Genomic DNA, 21641 nt, shown 5'->3' with positions numbered 1-21641 from the left:
CAGTAGATAGCAGCAAGATTTGTTCTGGGAAAATAAGACCGAACTGAAAGCTCCTATTGTATGAAAAGAGAACTTAATTGGCAATACTTACAAGATCGAAGGCGTAATCTAAGATTGAAACTATTTTATTTAATATATAACAAGAAAACAGACAATAATCCTTCAGAATATTTAAAACCAACGCCTTATCATTCCTCTCGTCATGACCACAAACTTAAGGTACGGCAATACAACCTCAGAACGGATATTTTGAAGCATTCTTTTTTTCCGCAAGCCATTGTCAAATTGAATATGTTACCAGCTGATTTAGTTCGCCGCAAGACTGCGTATTTATTCTATGAGGCACTGTGCCCACCGCAATAATGCCTAAGATGGCGTGGCAAGTAACCTTGCAAATGAAAAAAAAAACTTGTTTCTGATCACCTATTAGGTGTGGTGCATACCGAATTCCGACGTAATGCTTCATCGCCGTTAGCCACTGCATAAAAAAACTGCCCAAAACTTCCAACAAGTCTTTAGCGGATACCACGCTTTTCCAAAGAACGACGAAGGATATATACTATTCTGTCTGGTCGGAATGGCAAAAGGGAATTATTACAGTATTTCTGTTTTACGTGTGCTTCATACTCCTGGATTACTCATCAATTCTTCGCCGATCCCCCCGAGTGGGCATACCATTGTGGATGCATCATCATCATCATCATCATCATCATCATCATCATCATCATCATCTTCATCATCATCATCATAAATTCTGGCCTACCACACAGCATTTATGATTATTTTTGGTGCAGTGGATGCCCAGCAGTGTGCTAGTAGCATTCCAATGATTGTGTAGAAAAGGCTTTGAAAAGCCGCTCTTCTAGCTTTTGTTGTGGCTGTGCTGCGCGTTCTGCGCAGGACTGGCGTTTTTTTTTTTTCGTTCACAGCATTGCATTTTTAGCGCAGTGGCTTTTATAGTTACGTATATATGTATTTTTATTAATAAAGCCCACCACTTACTACTTACATATTGACATTGCAACTCAGATATGCGTAAAATGTTCACAAGTATAAATGCAGCCACCGGATCGATAAGAGTGGTCGTTGAGCCAGGGCTTAAGCTTTGACTGGATGACTGAATCATTTGGCATACAGAACGACCAACATTTCTCCGGTGAAATATCCTAAAAAAGAATATTGTCTTTATTATAATATTTATCAAAGCCCCACGCACGTGCAGTTCTGCCTGTCTGACGCCATGCTGATCTGGTCGGCTCGTCTTACCACGCCCAGGTGCTGTCAGCGAGCCTCCGACGACCTAACAGGGTCCGTAGAGCAGTCACTCACCAACCACGTGATCCTATTTCATCGACCATTGACGCTTGCAGGTGAAGGCGCGATCGTCACTATGCACATGTGAGAGGTGCAGGATTGGTAGCCACCATGTGAAGCGGAGATTGAGAGGGTGGACGTCAATATTTCGGCACACCCAAAAGCACTCAGTCTGTACTCCTTGAGAGTTCAGACCTTGAACATGAAAATACTGTGTGTTCCAATTCGTCATCGTGACTGCTCCGACCACGACATCCGCACTTGTTCCCATCGGCCACACAACCCTATTCGCAACAATGGTGTTGGCGGCAGGATACGACGCACCCCAAATCGTAACAACACACCCAGTACATATCTAGAGGAAGGCGAGTGACCCATTGTGCCATGCCGTGGTTACGTCACTGCCTAAGGGGTGCATAGGGAAGCTTGTGTGCTTACAGCTTCACTTTCCGGCGGCATCCAACTGGCTGACGTTTTTTTTTCTCTATACACTTTTTAGGAGGGCGCTCTGTTCTGTTTGGACGGGAATATGGTATAATCAAAATGTAAACCACTGGCGAGAGCTGCGAGCTCTTCTTGCGCACGGTCAGAGTATCGCACCGAAATAGAAACTGCGTGCGCGAAACACTCCACTCTCAGCTGGCGGGCTGCCAAGGCGAGGAGAAGATGCGTCCACTGAACGCCTCGGGCTAAAAGTGTTTCCAAGCCACACGTGGAGGAGGAGCATCGAGTGCGGCCGCACGAATGGCAATCCTGAGCCGCTGCTGTTTTGTGTGCAGTGTCCGCGACGGAACTCTCATCATAGGAATCACTTGCATCGTGAGTCATTTAAAACTATCACTTCAAGTTCTGACAGATATGTGGTTGAGACTACCGCATTCTAAGAGCGCTTTGAACTCTAGCGTGCGACAAGAGTGGCTGTTTTCTCATTCTAGTGTAATCGGTGCTGCTGCTGCTGCTGATTCTCACATCCCACGAAATCTATCTATCTATCTATCTATCTATCTATCTATCTATCTATCTATCTATCTATCTATCTATCTATCTATCTATCTATCTTGCTGCCTACGACATTTAGCTCTCCTGGCCGTTTCGATAATGGTATCTATACCAAAATTGGTACGCCATAACATTACTGTATGACGAGCATAAGTGACTAGTCATAACATGAAAACCATGACATGTGTAATGAATGTTATGATTTACATTTTATAGTCTTGCTGCTGCAGCGGTGGTTTCGTTCACATGAAATGTTGCAAAATTGGCATGGTGTCTCATAACTGAATGGTGAACACAAGCGACAGACACTAACATCAAAATCATGACATGAGTATCTTGTAACCACATGACTACATGTCACACTCACGATGCGCTCGCGGTCATTCTGCTAGCTTTGCATATAGCGAATTTGGTATTACGGGACGTGAACGGATGACAAATGTCTGTGACTGGTGCAAACAGGATATTCATGTGATGAGTGTCATGTAACAACATGTGTACATGCAACATTCATGATGCGCTTGCAGCCGTTTCGCTGGCTTCACGTGTACCGAATTCGGTATTACGTAACGCGAACGGACTACATAAGTCAATGGCACGTCCAAACATGATAATCATGAGATGCGAATGATGTGAGAACATGTCGACATGCCACACTCAAGGCGCCAATACACGTCGACATGACCCGGCGCGCTTGCGCGCCAGCGTTTCTCGCTGATCTGCGCTGCGTTGCTTTGACGCATGCGAGTTTGGGCGTGCCCGGCATCCCTCCGTCACGAATAGAGGTAGACGTGGTGCTGTGTGGGTAGCGTTGTCGGTGCAAACTGCAGCATGTTGCATTTCGCGCCACCTGCACCACGCCACGCTGACAGACGCGGGGCGCACCGGTCATGCCGGCCGCGTCTGGCGCTGCACCTAGCGTGTGCGCGCGTCTACTTAACGTCGGAGTGTATTGGGCCTGTCATGATGCACACGGCGCTGTTTCGCTTACTTCACATATGCCAAATTTGGTATTACATGATGTGAACGGATGGTAAGGTAAATGACCCGTCCAAACATGATAGTGATGACGTATAAGTCTTGTACGGCATAATCTAGCTCCACCTCGTAACGCTGTGCTGATTTTAAAGTGCCATATTAGCATTCCTCATTCGTGCATCGCTTATCACCGATTCCCACTGTAGGTGAAATCTACCAGTTTTTTTTTTGTTAATTGCGCAGGCGTCGTGTTGTCCGCGGTCTGTGACGCGCTGTTTCACGAGCTTCACTCATTATAGTTACCAGAGTAAAAAAAAAAACATGAGAGACAAGACGCGTGCCGGTGACAAACATTTATTTATAGGAATAACTTTGTAGTTTTTGCGCGCCGAAGCTAGGACATACTTAAAGATGCTTAGCTTCTAGTCAACTTTTCAGTGGTCTGCGCAAGTTCTGCGTTCGGCGGATAGAAGGAAGCGCTTCAAGACGTTAAAATACTAATTGAGACAAAGTCTCCAGTGTCTGTTGTCTCACCAGTATGCGAAACACTGCTTATACCATGAAAACAGCCATAGGAGGCCACAACGAAAGATTCAGACAAAAGCCTTATGGCAATGCGTGCAATGCCATAAGGATTCTCAATTACTGAAGAAGGTATCTGATCGATATAGTAGCGATTTGGCCGTTTTGGCGCCTCAGACTATCACAAATCTGTAACCTTAAAAAGGAGATTAAATATTCTAGTAACATCATGGTTCAGCGAACTGAGAGCGCGGAGGTAAAGACAGACACAAAGCAAAGAAGAGGCACACAGCACGAGCGCTCAACTAACAACTGGTTTATTCTCACGTTTGAAGGAAATATAAGTACACCAGGGTGCGCGTGTCAACAGAAATAAGATGATAGTGCGAGCAGCAAGCGTGGCGTTCATTTGAAGCATTTGTCTACGAGTTATCAGTACAGTTAAACTCACAGTCAAGTAGTGATAATGACGGATGGATAATACAAAGATTCTTATTTCTAGAAATGTGATATGCTTCGGAAATTTCACGCGTGGTTTGAAGTGGATGCCGGAAAAGTACACTTGTTTTTTCAAACAATGGTTGACACTTGCAGGAATTGCAATGTGAAGCTATAACGAAAAAAAGGACAATTTTTCAAGGAACTCAAATGCTCCCTGAGACGTATATTCAAACATCGCCTGGTCTGGCCAATGTGCATGCGACCGCACGTTACCGGTATTCTATACATCACTCCTAAAAACACTTAACAAATTGTTTTGCACGTTTCGGCAAACATCCTCTGCTTTTTGACGTGCCCTGCGCCGTCCTATGCACCATGGCGCATATACGGCTTAATTTATTGGGTGCAGAGGAAACAACGCGTACGCCAAACCTGTTCCCCAAACTTTTCAGTCCATGCGCCAATTTATGAATGTAAAGGATGACGGCCACGCAATTGTTTCCTTTATTGCATTCTGCAGAAATACACGTCCATTTATCACCATTTTTCACCATCCGCAGAAGTTTCTCACACAACGATGCGATTAGATACGGCGGTTACGCAGCCTCGAATGACCGTCCTAGCTGCGCTAAGAAACCATAGTGCCCCATGTGGATACAGCTTTTTTCGAGCAATGAACAAAGGCATGACAGAACAATCCTCGTTTTATAGGCTTGGAATGACCGGACTAGCAAGATAAAAGAGGTTTCGCGGATTGAGGGTTATATTGTCAGCAAATACCATTGCCTCCGAAGTATACAAAAAGGTCTAGAAATTGCAATTTATGATTACTCGGAACCTCCGAGGTTAGACGGATGTCGATTCCCTCCATCTTGAAGCATGTCAAAATAGCATCATAGTTCCCTGCAGAACATTTGTTTACAAAAATCACATAATCATCAACGTAGCTGAAGATTTTGGTGCCCTACGGTAGTTTATTGTTTAGGGTGGTGTCCACCTTTCCCAGGAAAATGTTGCTTAATGCAGGAACCACACTAGAATCTATACACGCACTCGATTTCTGCATGTACAGGTTTCCAAGCTTTACGATGAAAGTCAACTTTAGGTAGAACGTCAAAATTTCTAAAAAAGACTCAGTTCACACTCTTGTACGGTTCCTTAATGATAGTTCGTCATTTTCTTCCACAATGCACTGCTCAACGCAGTTTAGCAACCGATCATGCGGCAAGGAATAATATAGGTCGACTACGTCAACATTAAACGCTGTTACCACTGAAAACTCACTGGTGTTTATGTATTCAACCAAAACATCCGAGTTTTCAACGTAGAAAGGGTCTTTCATGTGCAACACATATAAATGCTTCTGCAGATATTTCGACACAGCCAGCTGCCACGAGTCCCTCTACGAAATAATCGCACGTAACGGCATTATTGGTTTGTGCGTCTTTATGGAAAAGAAGATTTATAACGCTGCAGATTTGGCCTTTGCTACATGAAAGCCGAGCTTTTCCAGGTTCCCTCTATTTAACAGTGAGGTCGTTCTGGCTTTCACGCCATTGCTTTTTACAGAAGTAGGTTTGAAACTTCGTTCCAATGCTTCCTCAGCCTTGTTGAGGAAATCTTGTTCACTAATAACGACGAAGAACCCTTCCTTGTCAGAAACAAGTACCATTAGCTGCTTTTTCAGGCCAAAGACTACGACAGGTTCCACATGCAATGTTCTACTAGACTTAATAGCATTCTTCGAAACAACATGAACACTTTCCGTTACACACCTATGTCGTTCTTCCTTCTTGGCTAGCTTGAAGACAATTTTTTTCCGGCAGGTTAACACCACTCAGGTTCATGAAACTCCCCCCACGTGAATTAATTTCGTTTTTTCTTGACGGGAAGTTGTGGCCTGATGCAGTTTCACAAGGTTTCAGTCGCATTCCTTGCTGTCTTGCACCACTCGACATAAGTACCACAGTTTCTTAGATGATCGTTCTGGTCACAAATGACCCGTAGCCAGTCCTTGTAACACCGGAGTTGTCTATACCATTCGGAGCGGAGAATTCGGCATACCCTTCTATTATGACCAAAAGATGGGTTCATCTATCCAGAAAGCACTTGTACATTGGTGGTAGAAGAGAAGTTGCTTGACGAAGATGGCACGATACTACTCTTGCGCGACATGTTGAGATGATCCAAGATGCCAAAAAAGCGGGGTCTTGAAGAGAGGAATTAAAGCAGTTAAAAGAGCCCTGTGTCTTAGAAATGCATTGCAATTGGATGGAAAAGTGGGCTAGTTGGTAATTCATGATGGTTCAGCGAACTGGGAGCACGGGGTAAACACAGATACAAAGCAAAGAAGAGACACACAGCATGAGTGCTCAACTAACAACTGGTTTATTCTCACGTTTGAAGGACATATAAGTACACAAGGGTGCGCATGTCAACAGAAATAGGATGATTTGTGTTTGTTTCCTTTATTGAAGAATGCAATAAAGGAAAACAAAAACGCGTGGGCGTCATCCCTTACATTCATAAGTTGGCGCATGGACTGAAGAGTGTGGGGAATAGGCTTGGCGTGCACGTTTTCTCTGCACCCAATAAATTAGGCTGAATATGCGCCATGGTGCATTGGAGGGCGCAGGGCACGTCAAAAAGCAGAGGATGTTTGCAGAAACATGCAAAACCATTTGTTAACTGTTTTTTAGGAGTGGTGTATGGCATACCGCTAACGTGCAGTCACATGTACATCGGCCAGACCGCGCGATGTTTGAATATATGCCTCAGGGAGCATTTGAGTTCCTTGAAAAATTGTTCTTTTTCCGTTATAGCTTCACATTGCAATTCCTGCCAGTGTCAACCTTTGTTTGAAAATACAAGTGTAATTTTGCAGCATCTGCTTTAAACCACGCGTGAAATTTTCGAAGTTAATCACATTTCTAGTAATAAGAATCGTCGTATTAGCCATCCATCATTATCACTACTTGACTGTGAGTTTACCTATATTGATAATTTGTAGACAAGTGATTCGAATGAACTGCACGCTTGCTGCTCGCACTATCATCTTATTTCTGTTGACATGCGCACCCTTGTGTACTTATATGTCTTTCAAACGTGAGAATAAACCAGTTGTTAGTAGACCGCCCGTGCCTCTTCTTTGCTTTGTGTCTGTGTTTACCTCTGCGCTCCCAGTTCGCTGAGCCATCATGAGTTACCAACTAGTCCACCTTTTCATCCCATTGCAATTTTAATAACACTCAATGATTGGGCTAGCTGGTGCATTGCATCAAGCAAGTATATCGAGCCAAAAAATGAATGAGCACAGGAAACGGAGAAGTAGACTGGAAAGCGGCTAGATTACCAACTATTTATTCATGAACGCGAGTCTCAATGCTATAAACTCATGTGGTCACATGGTGACGTTAAAATCTCTTCACGAAAAAGCAAAAATACAATGAACTAACGTACGATTACTGCATGTAATCATCGCATCATTAATCACCTAATTATATAAAGAATATTGCAGAAATTTTGTTTCCTTCCTGCGTAACACCACGGAGCTATCAGTACAACATGCCTCGCCATTCTTTGCAATGGGAAATATTCAAGTACTTCATGTGCCGTTTTTTCATGGCTTCTGCCCTAAATCTTGATTTCGATCAGCGCTGGCTTACATTCACAATGGAGGGCCCAATTCCAGCCTGTTCCTTTCTCGGACGGCCTGAAAAGGGTACCAGTCAGGTGCCCGTGCATATTAGGCATATTAGGAACCAAGAAAACCTGATAGCTTGCAGGCACGCATTGGGAAAACAAAGTAGCCACAGGTGCGAGGCGAATCATAGGCACAGCTTCATTAAATCGGTGTGGTGTATGAAGTACCGCTCACTCGCGAGATGATTTATATAGACCAAACGAGCCGTATGACCGTTAGGACGTGGGAATATTTTAAATCATTAGAAAAAGGAACAGGCTAGGATTAGGCCTTTCGTTGTAAACAACGGAACAAGCATCTTCACCTCCTAAGCTCATGCGATATCACTGGCCGTCAAGCATATTAGCAATTACAAGTACAACGTGCCTTTATCTACACAGATTCGCTCAACGCTCAAAAGCTTTTAAAACTCTGAAAAAAAAAACACACAAGTTCTGTCTTTCTGTCGCCGGGCCACGAAAGTCTAGTGGCTAAGGTAGTCGGCTGATGACCCGCAGGTCGCAGGATCGAATGCCGGTTTTGGCGGCTGCATTTTCGGTGGAGGCGGAAATATTGTAGGCCCGTGTGCTCAGATTTGGGTGCACGTTAAAGAACCCCCGGTCCTCAAAATTTCCGGAGCCCTCCACTACGGCGTCTCTCATAATCATATGGTGGTTTTGGGACACTAAAGCCCTTTATCAATCAAAGTTGCTCAACAGATTTCCGTTTTATCGCGATGTAAGCAATCTTTTTCTGCGCACGGTTGCTCGTGAACCAGTGAGTTAGGAGCAAAGCTCATGGACGTGGTTCACGCGTCGTGGCGATGTTTTTGGCGCGTCTGGTCGTTTGGCGTCAACGCACGAGCCCGCTTCCGAGATTTTTCAGCAGTTGCTGCTGCTCGTGAAACATTTGTCAACTCTGAAGAGTGCAGCCGATAAGGAAGAATTGTATCCATTGTTGATTATGGCTCGCGTCCATAAAAAGAAAGGCGAAAATCCATTGGTTCTTTGCGTTGCAGTGTTGTAGGCATATGTCACAAAAGGTAGTATGCTATCCCAATTTGACTGATCGGATGAAGTGTACATGGCCAGCATATCACCAAGTGTACGATTAAAATGCTCTGTCATCCCATTAGTTTGCGGGTGATAGGCTGTGGTATTGCGGTGTATGGTGCAGCACTCGCTCAACAACGCTTTGATGACATCGGAGAGAAAAGTGCTGCCGCAGTCGCTTAGTAACTCCCGAAGTGCCCCATGCCTTAAAACCAGGTTTTTCAGTATAACACATTCAACGTCTTTAGTGGTAGCAGAAGGTAACGCAGCTGTATCAGCATACCACGTTTAATGACCCAGGGGTTGCTACTCGGAGTATAGAGAAGCGGACCGCAAAGGTCGATTCCGACACGATCGGAAACTTGTGTTGGACATGGAAACGGCTGCAAGAGACCTGTGGTATGTTAAACGGGCATCTTGCGTCGCTGGCACGTAAGACAAGACCTGACGTAACAGCGAAAGAAATGATGCATACTGCGCCAGTGTTACCGCAGCTGCAAGCGACTGTATGTTTGTCGCTTGCAATGTGTCCACACACCAGCATGGCCACATGGTGGATTATCGTGGAATGTGGCGCAGATGTCCTAGCGGAGATGTCGGGGAACGATGAGCAACCACGTATAGCCGATCGAGCTGTAGTTTCGGCGGTAAAGCAGGGTATCCCGAATAGCAAAGTGTTGTGCTTGGCGGCGAAGCGTTCTGGAAGCTGGTGCGAGTGTCTGGTTTGAGAGAAAGTGTAAAGGGGAAGAAATCTAAGTGCCTTTGCGTTGCTCAAAAGACATGTGAAAATGCTAATGGCCAAGGCAGCCTTGGTGGAGATGAGCGAGCAGACAGGCTCTGAAGCCAACAGCGAGCGTGACAGGGCATCGGCGTCAGAATGCTTCCGGCCAGAACGGTAGATAATACGGATATCGAATTCATGTAACCGCAATGCCCAACGAGCGAGCCGACCATTAAAAGTTTTAGGAAAGATGACCAGAAAACGGTGTGGTAGTGTGTCACAATATGAAACAAACGTTCATATAAATTATGCCAAAATTTTTCGATTGTTAAAATAATGGCAAAGCATTGTTTTTCAGTGACATTATAATTCTTCTCAGCCTTAGTGAGGGTGTGGCTGGCATAAGCAATGACGTACTCGTCCAAGACATCCCTGCGTTGGGCTAGTATGGCTCCCAGCCATACTAGCCCAACGCAGGGATGTCCCAGCCTGCCACCACTAGCGTTTGTGTGAAGCTCCGTTGGAGGAGACGGATAGCAATGTCGGAGTATGGGAGGCGTGGTCAGGAGCCGTCGGAGTTCCTGAAATGGATAATCACACGCCTGCGACCACGCTGACAAATAAGAACTTCCGGCAAAAAGATTCGTCAAAGGGGCTATAGTGGAGGCTAAATTGCGTACGTAGCGCCGGAAGTAAAAACAAAGGCCAATGAAGTTTCGGAGCTTTTTGATGGTGATTAGTTTTGAAAACGACGCAACTGCATTAAGTTTCTTCGACACCGAGGATTACAAGCTTGCGAGCACCGAATCGGCATTTCTTCAAGTTAAGTTAAAGTAACGCCGTGAAAAGGCACGTAAAAACTTCCTCGAGGAGGCTGAGGTAGGTTGCAAAGTCGCTTAAAAATACCACAATGTCGTCCAAAGAACAAAGGCACGTTTTCTATTTTGGACCTTGCAGAATGGTATCCATCTTCTTTTTTAATGTGGCAGGCGCGTTGCAGAGGCCAAAGGGCATCAAGGTGAATTGAAATAGTCCATCAGGTGTTACCAAGACTGTCTTCGGGCGGTCAACCTCTGCCATGGGCACCTGCCAGTAGCAGGAGCGTAAATCTAACAAAAAAAAGAACTCTGCTCCTTAGAGGCAGTCCAAAGCATCATCAATGCGACGCAGAGGGTATACGTCTTTGTTCCTTATCTTGTTAAGACGGGGGTAGTCAACGCAGAACCAGATGGAATCGTCTTTTCTAACATTGGAGAAATTGGAGAAACATTGGAGAAATTGATCGGCGACGAGGAGGAGGCGACGCTTTGGGCCGTATGGTCGGCGACCAGGACGTACGTCTGGAGGTGGATTGGCAGAAAGGGATATCATGACTGAGTGGGCATGTAGTGTGAGGCCTCTGCAATTTCACGAGAAGGGAAGCTGCGATGGCGGCAGGGACGAGCTTTGTGGCCTGGAATGCCACATGAAAAACAAAATGGCATATTATTCGGAGTGCGCCGATAGCTGGTGGTAGGGCCACTGTTCGCTGAATAAAGTGCCGTAAACGGCCGTGCAGGGGGTGGCGTCATATAAACGTTCCGAGTTGTTTAGTATACAGCCGGAGACAGGATGGTTAATGGTCGGGCAGGTGGCGTCGACGAATAAACGTTGCGAGTTGCTTCGTAGATAGCCGAAGACGATCAAGCACGTGGCCGAGCAATAGCGGCTGCATACGTTAGTGGTGCGGTAACAGATGGGGGAGCCTGAGTTGGCCGCAATGCTTCGGCAACTTGCGATTCAATGACCTGGCGAAGCTCAGGCGCCAAGAGTGTCATCGGCTCGGTAGTTCTTGTGAATATAGATAGCTGCCAGACGACTTCTTCACGTATGAATTGCTTTATGAGTGGCATCAAAGAAGAGTGGTCGGCGGTGTCATGGCGATAGTCGAGGGATGAAAGGTCCGCGGTGCCTTGATCAACGCAACGTGTGCAAGCGCGTTGTCCACGCAGCTCATCATAGCTTTGGCAGAGCTGAATCATCTCGGTGACCGTCTGGGGACTGTTCACAGAAAGCATTTCGAATGCACCGTGGTCGATTCCTTTTATGATGCTCTTGATCTTGTCTGCCTCGTCCAGAGTCGAGTTTACGAGCTTGCAGCAGAAGAGCACATCTTCAATGTAGCTCGTGAATGTCTCATCTGTTCTTTGTACTCTGCCACGCAAGCGCTGTCAGCACGAAGGCGGCCGACAGCAGGACGGACATAGACTACCGAGAGGGTTTTCGCCAATTCCGACTAGGTACAGAAATCACTTTGATGATTCTTGTACTTTAATTTCGCCATGTCAGTCAGGTAAAAACTCACATTTGTGAGCTTATCGGCTGAGTTCCACTTATTGTACGCACTCACTAGTTCAAACTCGGCAGTCCAGTTGTCCACATTTTGGTCCTCTGTGCCACCAAATATTGGGGAGGAGGGGGGGTCGTGCTGCTGGAGTGTGCCAGCGCAGAAGACAGGTATGGGTGCGAGATTGGGAGTGGTGCCCTGAGTCGACCCCGGATCAGTCATTGCAGAAGGTCGTTGGCGTGTACGGCTGTGAAGTTTCAGGGTGAGGACCAGGTGTATCCCAGCCCTTCCACCACTTGAAACGGGGTGTTGAACAAGCAAGCGTTCACTCGGCGAACGAGAGATTTATATAGTGTAAGAGCTACTTAAATACAAGCCTGTGATCACAGCGCGTCTTCTTCTTCTTTTCCTCACTCCAGCTTTGTGTTCACTGCCTTAGTTACAATTTCGTTTATTTATAAAACATTGCACGCCCTTTCAGGGCCATGCAGGAGTGGATTCACACATAGGTATTATATTAATAAACGCCATGCATTGAAACAATAAGATAACTACTCCGAGTTCTCCCAGACAATATCGTAATAGAGGCATGCAAAATACTAAAAGGCACGAAAGTACTTTCAAGTTTATAAGACATAATTTCAGTGCAGATCATCACCGAGAATCTGCTATCAAATTATTGCAAAGTTAATAAAGTAGTACCGGTATACAAGTCTGCAGCGGCTTGGATCCTTCCAGCTATCAGCCTTTTTCACTTACAAGCATTTCTTACTAACTCTTAGAACATATATTCTACTCACAAATTGCACGTCATCCAGGTAATCACTCCTTTTTTCGCGGTCAAATGCTTTTCGGCCTAGGTTAACGTCTGATACTTAGTTCGTCGAATTTGTTACTGAACTAGTGAAACCTAGACTCATCTTTTCAAACTGAAGTCATCTATCTAGACTTTGCTAAGGTTTTTGATAATGTACTCCACCAGCGACTTTTGGCAAAACTTTCGTGCCAATGACTGGTCCCCCTCGTGTTACCACGGGTCCTCTGCTTTGAAATACTCTGCCTCCAACACAACGCCAACCAAAATCGCTGTTCAACCACAACCAACGTGATTTCTGGAGTACCACAGGGATCCGTCCTCGGTCTTCTGCACTTTCTAATCCTCATAAACGACCTTCCAAACAGCATTTCATCTTCAATTAGACTTTTTGCTGATGACTGTGTTTTTTATCGTCGCATCACACACCACAGTGGCCCTGACATCTTTCCAAACAATTAGCATTTAATTTAGGCAACATCTCTAAATGCTAAGTGATGCTTATCTCCCGTATATTTTCGAATAGCCACAATACATACTCTCCATAACCAATAGCTTTGTCCTCCGTCGAATAATATTGTTATTTTTAACCTACAATAAAAAAATGGCCCCGTATCTCCATGTTACACTGCAAATGTAATCGAAAGACAATAGTCTTGCGTGTAGAGAGAGTGAACAAAGCGTTTATTTGTTGTTCTGCGCAAGAAAAGTTGTGAAGGTATTTAACAAGGTGCTTTCTGGTTGGTGCTGCATGGTAGACGAAGAAAGTGCTTAACAGCGCAAGCGACAGGAGCGGATAGAAGAGACGAGAACAGAGCGCTGAACTAACAACCAAAGTTTATTGCAATGCAACTGCAATATAGATGAAAATAAAAACTGCGCATAACCACGCAACATCAGCAAAATCGCACATGTGCCGAAGGGCCTACCTAATTAAGAGCCAGTGATATCAGGGGATTCTAGATAACGAAATTCACAGGTACGCTAACACAGGAAGCAACAAACTGTTAAATGTGGAAGGCTTCGCTAATATCGCGCTCGCACCGATTTCTATATTGCCCCATATTCACACATTTGTCAAAAAATTGGTTGGCAGCCAAACTTTTTACAATTGCCCGCCAAGTGGCTAGGAACGGAGCCTTTTAGAGAGTAAGCGTGCTCCCTCAAGCGATCATTGATGCATCGGCCTGTTTGGCCAATGTAACAGAGCCCGCATGTAAACAATGTCTTGCATACAATTGCTAAAACACATTCAACATCGCACGTAGCGTGTTTCTTAGCGAATCCTTCTTTCTTAGGTCTTTCAAAATTAACTCTGCGACATAGCCCAGCGAGATTGTCGCGTGCGTGCCCCGCCGCGGTGGTCTAGCGGCTAAAGTACTCGGCTGCTGACCCGCAGGTCGCGGGTTCGAATCCCAGCTGCGGCGGCTGCATTACCGACGGAGGCGGAAATGTTGTAGGCCCGTGTGCTCAGATTTGGGTGCACGTTAAAAACTCCAGGTGGTTAAAATTTCCGGAGCCCTCCATTACGGCGTCTCTCATAATCATATAGTAGTTTTGGCACGTTAAACCACACAAATCAATCAATCCTTCTCGCGTTAGCAGAACACAACTCGTACACCTATTTTGCCAGGAGCCTTCTTTAGCCTATGGGAAACCTCGTGTACGTGGGGAATAACAGCCGTGCTGGAATGTGGTTTGTTGAGTAGGCTGTTGGTTTGTCCCTTATCAGGCACTCCTCGTGACGTAAGGAGAGTCTCGGCGATGAAAGTTAGCAGGGGATTATGAAAACATGCTTGATGAAGGTTGGTTAGAAAAACTACATTCTACCTGGTGGTGACAAGAGCAAGATAGAGCTGCTTTTAGAAAAAAAAGCGATGCCTCGCTTGACTAGCTTAGAATGGGCAGGCACAAAAGGAAGAAGGCTTTGAGCGTGACTCGTACCGCCAACAGCCAAGGTCCACAAAAAAAGCGTTTCTATGTCTAGAAATTGTAGCTTGTCATCAGAAATAAGCTCCGACGTTAATTCAAGTTGCTTAATTTCATGCAAAAATACGTGGAAAATCTCACCGGTAATTCGTCGAAGGTAAAATTGGTCGACGGAGTGCTTTTATCTACTTTCGACCACAGTACTTTACAAGGACACCTACACTCCGCGGGAAGGAGTGTACATTGGCTCTTTTTTAGCTCCCGTTCTTAGTGAGCTTTTACTCGCACGGTAGGAGAGAAGTCTCATGGCTAACCCTCAACAGACAAGCACAGTAAAATGTTCCGCTACGTTGACGACTTTTTAGTGTTTTACCCCATCATGACCCCGTGACACTATGCTCGCTAACAATCTCAATTGGTACTTTATGAAGTTAGTAGTTCGTCGCGTAGAGGTCTCTGTTTTCGTGTGGTCCTAAATAGAATTGTTGTTTGATATTTTTGTTATTAACTTGAAAGCCATTCTGGGAGGACCCTTCCGATAATGTGGAAAGGGGCACGCTAGCCTTACAAATGACCTCGCGAGACTCTGGACCAGAGACAGCGAGGCTGGTATCATGCGCGTATAGAACTATTGTTACCTCGTTTTGTTTGTCTGTGATATCATTAATATAGATGTCGAAGATAAGAGAGACTGAGACACTGCCCTATAAGCCACCTGACCTTATTGCTTTTTTTAAGTAAGTACTATTTCCTACGAGAACTCACTGACTATAGGGTGAAGCAGATACGAACTCATCAGAGAGTGAGCCACTCCGCGTACACCGTAGGCCATCAAGTTTGTAAAAAAATTTGTTGTAAACGGTCACATTCCTCACGAAATTGAAAAAGATGCCGAAAACTAGATTTTTTATTCTAGGGTAATAATTACTTCTTATGAAGAAGCAGTGCGGCTTCATTAAAGCGTCCTTTGCGAAAACTAAGTTTACAGTCATTAAGAGCGTTACGTTTCATAAGGAAGCTATTTGGACAAGAGAAAATAATTTTTCCATACCATTGAAAAATTTTCGCAGTATTGAGATCGGTCTGAAAATATTGCCGAAAATTTTTTTTCACCACCCTCGAATATAACTGACACGTTGGCTACTTTCATTGAACTAGGGCAAGAACCACACTCTAGGTGAGTGAGTAAAAATTGATTGACATTGTCTGGTAGTATTAGCTGGGTAGGGCTTCAAGGACCCCCGCCTAGGTGACGGCTTCGTGCCTTGGACACGGGTGGCTTCCTGCACGTGCCGGACTGCCCACAGTTGATCGGCGATGTCGTGGCTGAGCAGAGCCACCTCCCATCGCGCCTCGAGGTTCCAGACTGCCATGTCTACCCGGTTCATGAGGGTCTGCTGCACGCTTCCGGTGCGCTCCCACAACATGTGCTGTAGCACCGCTCTTGCTCCACGCGCTTTACATTCGTCGGATGTATAAATTCTGGGAAACAGAGGCGCATTGTTCTATTGAAGATCCTGAGTTGGTGGAAGATGGAATCGTTGGTGGACATGGTGGAAAGAATACCCGGTATGGTGGAAGCTGTAGTGGCCATAATGGCTGATGACGACAAAAGTGGAAAAAGGGTGGCAGATGATGGTGGTGGTGTTGAGCCAATGGTGATGACAGTGGTAAATACCGGCTGATGGTGGCAATGCCAAATGTGTTTGGTGGACGGTTTGGTGGAGAAGCTGGACGACGGTGGTGTGATGAAAGCTTAAAGGATGATGGTGACATTTTGAAAAAAGCACATGACAGTATGTGAAATCGCTTATTTGTAGGCAGAGGAAGACGACGACTAAGCTTGTGCTGCCTACCTAAGTCTACCTGTCTGATTTTATCGTTTCTTTTGTTTATTTTACGACTCAAACTTGATCAAGATGTCGGACGACTCGAAAATGTACCTTCCGTATCAGAGACCGACGGGTGCTGGGCAACCCGCCGCATTGAAAGTTAGTGGAAGGGCCAAAACAAGGGTCAACGAAAGTACCACTATGACCTCACAAGTGGTGACACCGGGCCACAGTCATCAGCTGGCCTGCGCAAATATGCCTGACTGCAAGCGACAAGGCATCACTGAACCTGAGAAAGCCTCAACTGACATCTAGATGTAGATCAGGGTGGCTTTCATTTGGTACATCATTGGAAAGACAGGACAGTTGGCATTCCTGTGATACTTGCTCCAGCATTCGAAGGAGCTAGATTAGGGCAATTGACCCTTATTGCCCTTTCTTCTGATATTGAAACGATTTCCAGTGGAGCCCAAGTCAAGAGTCGCTTCACAGCACAGGGTTCTTTGCTCTTGGATATTGCGATGTAAGATCAAGATAACGCGCTTCTAAAGCCAAAATTATTTTTGGGATAGCGATATCTACTCACACCCATACTTTACGTACGCATACCTATACGAAGAATACGTGCGTCATAAGAGGAAATTCAAGATGGTATTCGAACGAAGAGTTGTTTACCGCTACTTGATACCTCAGGGAGTATACCACGCAAGAAGCCTCATTCGTCAGATCCAAACCTCGTCCTCCGAATGAGAATCCAGGCGCATTGGCTCTGTGGTGCTCCCATTCTCTACCAATTTGAAGCGCCCAGACAAAATCAACCTTGGTTTTACTACTGTTACGACCGGCCCTAGGGAACCAAGCAAGAGGAGTTTGGGGGAGAACCGGTTCTTGACCGACTGTGTCGTCCACCCCCACCTCTCCATTTAGGCTCCCCCTCTCGCCGGGAGAACTCCGGAATCTGCTGTGCGTTCGTTACCATGTTTGGGCATTTTTTTGGGCGCCGTGACCATATATGGACATCGTGTTAGGTTGTGCCACTCCATGTGTTGTGAGGTGTGTTTCCCCCTCTCTCGCGGCCGAGGTGGCGGAGCCACCGTATTGGCTGACGATGCGGACAGTGCGCCCAGTGTCGGCAACGCGGCGCTATAAAATGCCGAAGACGTTTTGTATCTCTTCACTCTTCTCTCTTTGGATCAGTTTATCACTTCTCCACATGTAAATAAATCTCTGTCGTTTGTTTGGGCGCTTCTTTCTCGCTGAATTGTTGGACGATGGATCCTGTGACTGGGCCAGCTACCGAAAACGAAACCGGCAGGACCCGGAGTCCCAACAACTGGATGGCAGCGGCGGGATGCCGATAACCCCGAAAGCGACCACTGGACGGAGTGAGCCCGAAGTTCAACAACGGGACGACAGGAGAAGGATGACACGAGCTCATCGACTTCCAAATGGAATCGAACGGCACTTCTGAGAGGCACTACACCTGAGACATGACTGCGAACTGGGTGAGTGCCGGCTTTCTCTGTTAAATTTTACCAGGCATTTACTCTATGTATTAAGTAAAAGCTGGTAGAGAGGGGCTGTCTTGGTCATTGGGTTAACAGGTAAATTGCGTCAGACAGAAGTTGTGTGATAGCTTGGTTAAGCTCTTTCTGTCAGTGGCGTCAAGGTTAACAGTGGCAGGGCAGGATTCCGTATAAGAGCTGTTTGAAGCTTTATTTGTAGACTAAGTTAACGGAAAACTTGAGGCAACGCAGGAACCTAGAGCTGTCGTTGCCGTCAAGGTTAATTAGTTGCAAGACAGGAATCTTTGTGGAACAGAGACAGCGGTACTGGAGGCAGCCATGAATCTGAAATCCCTGCGAAAGTCCATGTTGTTGCTACTTGCAAGGGAGTTGAATCTGGAGGTGTCGGACTCTCAAAGAAAGCCAGAGCTGATAGAGGCGATTCTCGCATTGGGGGCGGAGGATGACGAGCTGTCAGAATGTGTCGAGGAGATTCAGGAGAGGCAAGCGGCAGAGGCCGAAAGAAAGGCGGCCGCGGCCGAGGCCGAAGGAAAGGCGGCGGAGGCGGAAAGGAAAGCAGCAGAAGCCGAGGCAGATAAGATGCGAAAGCACGAGCTTGAAATGAAGCGCCTCGAGCTAGAGATTAGCCATAATAGTAGAGCAGGAGGCAGCGAGACATCCGGTACCGCAGAGCAGGTCAGGTTCAAAATGACGGACCTAATGAGATCGTACAAGCTAGAGGAGGACATTGGGCTGTTTCTCGTCAACTTCGAGAGAACTTGTGAAAGGCAGGGTTTCAGCCAGGATACATGACCTTAACGCTTCTTCTCGCTACTTCCAGGGGAGGCCTCAGAAGTAATCGCGCGCCTCACGAAAGAGGAGGCTGACGAGTACAGTGAGGTAAAGTCGAGCCTTCTCAAGAAATACAGGTTGTCAGCGGAAGGTTTCAGACAAAAATTTCGCAACGCCGTAAAAGAGAACAATGATTCATACCCGGAGTTTGCTTACAAGTTAATGGCCAACATGGGGGAGTGGCTCAAAGAGGCAAAGGCGTATGGGAATCATGACAAGGTGCTCGAGTGTATCGGTCTGGAACAATTCTATCAAAGGTTACCAGAAAAGGTGAGGTTCTGGGTGCAGGATAGACCGGACGTGAACACCGTAACGAAAGCCGCAGAGCTCGCTGAAAATTTCGTTATGCGCCACGCCCTCGGGGCAAATAGCGAGCCTAAAAGGGAAAAATTCCTACTACCGAATAAGGCGCCGTTTAGAAAACAACCGACAAGTCTCGCACAAAAGGGTGAGGAAAACAATTCATCTAACCATGGGGCGTCGGCAGAGGCAAGCAAAAGGAAATTTGAGGCGAAAAAACCGGCGGCTTGTTTCAATTGCCACGAAACAGGGCACTTCACGAAACACTGCCCGAAAGAAAAGGTGGCCTTTTTATCTATAAATGAAGCCGACGAGAACATGAAGTTTTTAGAGCCCTATATGTACGACCTTACAGTGAACGGCAAGCAGTGTCGGGTTCTTAGAGACTCCGAAGCCACTATGGACGTAGTTCATCCGTCTTTTGTTCAGTCCGGACAGTATTCAGGAGACTGTGCCTGGATTAGACAAGCCGTAGAAGCAAACAGTCAGTGCCTTCTCGTAGCTAAAGTTGTCCTTAAAGGCGCATTTGGTACGTTGGAAACGGAAGCCGCGGTATCGCCATATCTACCCCCTCAGTATCCTTACTTGTTTTCAGTTAAGTCAGATCAAATGCTGAAGGAGAAAGATCTAACGTTGGGAGAAGGCATAGTGCAGGCACTGACTAGATCGAAGGCACGTGCGCTGGCTGCGAGAGCAACATTCACTGAGGCAAACAAGCCTCAAATCGACAACGGGCCTGGTTGCGAGTTGGACACCACGGTAACAAATCGACTTGTGCGAGAACAGGCTCCAGAAGCCGTAGTCGCGGAGGCAACCATTCCTGAAGGCGACGTTGAACCTCCTCCCGAATTGGAAGAGGTCAATTACGCCTCGTTGACCGAGCAAATAGAAAATGCCGTTGCTCCCAAGCCGATTCTTGGTAGTACAGAGGATAGCACAGAGGGTGACACATTCCAGGTACTAGGAAATACAAAAGAGTTGTGTGCCATGCCAACTTCAGATAATTTCAGTCGGCTGCTGTAGGTGAGCCCCGCTTCATTAATAACCGAACTAAAGGGGGACCCGACGCTTAAGCAATTCCAGGACAGTTCGAAAGAGGGAATCGCCAAACGAAATGTGAGATTCCAAGAGAGGAGCGGCATACTCTATCGAAATTATCTAGATAGGCAAGGAGTATAGTTTGACCAGGTAGTCGTACCTCGGGCGTATCGTCAGGATTTGCTTAGTTTGGTGCATGGAGAATCATGGTCAGGCCACTTAGGCGTAAAAAAGACGAAAAATCGTCTTTTACAGGAATACTACTGGCCTGGATGCTTTAAAGATGTAGAGAGGTTTGTAAAATCTTGCGATGTGTGTCAGCGAGTGGGTAAGCCGGGAGATAAGGCGAAATTTTCAATGAAGCTGGTACCCGTAATCACGGAGCCTTTTCGTCGGTTGGTAATTGACACAGTAGGTCCTTTGCCCAAGAAAACTTCAGGCTACCGTCACATCCTGACCTTAATCTGCCCAGCTACTAAATTTCCAGAGGCGGTCCCGCTAAAAGAGCTAAGTTCCGTCGAAGTAGTGAACGCACTTCTGTCCGTGTTTGCCCGGGTAGGCTTTCCTGCCGAGATACAATCAGACCAGGGCACCATTTTCACGAGTGCCTTAACGACAAGCTTTCTAGAGCGGTGTGGCGTGAAATTATTGCATAGTTCAGTCTACCATCCGCAGTCGAACTCGATAGAAAAGCTTCACTCCGTGATGAAGCGAGTGTTAAGAGCCTTATGTTTTGAACGAAAAACTGACTGAGAAATGTGCTTACCTGCAACGATGTTTGCAATAAGAACTGCACCACATGAGACAACAGGGTTTACGCCAGCGGAACTTGTTTACGGCCGCAGACTGCGGTCTCCTCTTCGTAAGCTGAGAGAGTCGTGGGAAGGTCAGGGTGATGATCCTGTAGTAGTGGAATATGTCCTCACCATATTGGATCGTCTAACAAAAGCCCAAGAACTGACCGAGAGTGCGATGACCAAAGCACAGCCGAAGGCTAAGCTTTACTACGATCGGACAGCTAAAGCGCGACACTTTGCTGTAGGAGACAGGGTCATGTTGTTGAGGCCCTCCCAAAAGAATAAGCTTGAAGTGCAATGGGTCGGCCCGGCCGAGATTACTCGAAAATTGTCTGACACCAACTATGTGGTAAAATTACCAGGAAGTCGTAAGGTACACCAGGTGTATCATAGCAACTTACTCAAACCCTATAAAGAGAGGGAAGCCATCGTGAACATGACTTTAAATGTTCTGGAAGAGGTTCCGGCAGAAATTCCTGAATTAGCTCCCGAATCGGACGAAGTCCCGATCGAGAAAAGAGTTGAGGATTTAGTATCAA

At 46.2% G+C, this 21641-nt stretch overlaps 1 protein-coding gene across 4 annotated transcripts in view; it reads left to right on the top strand.

Annotated features, from left to right (window-relative positions):
* Positions 1-1983: 1983 nt before the first annotated feature.
* The window catches only part of LOC119167773 (uncharacterized), a 933880-nt gene continuing 914222 nt past the window's right edge, over positions 1984-21641 (top strand). For all 4 annotated transcript variants that reach the window (XM_075891061.1, XM_075891063.1, XM_075891060.1 and 1 more), the window contains exon 1: positions 1984-2133. In XM_075891061.1, coding sequence (XP_075747176.1) covers positions 2059-2133 — 75 coding nt within the window. In that variant the 5' untranslated portion in view covers positions 1984-2058. The remainder of the gene's footprint in view (positions 2134-21641) is intronic.

Source organism: Rhipicephalus microplus, chromosome 3 (assembly GCF_043290135.1).
Source record: "Rhipicephalus microplus isolate Deutch F79 chromosome 3, USDA_Rmic, whole genome shotgun sequence".
Taxonomy (NCBI): domain Eukaryota; kingdom Metazoa; phylum Arthropoda; class Arachnida; order Ixodida; family Ixodidae; genus Rhipicephalus; species Rhipicephalus microplus.
The sequence above is the reverse complement of the archived record's forward strand: the minus strand, read 5'-3'. Positions and strand labels throughout refer to the sequence as shown.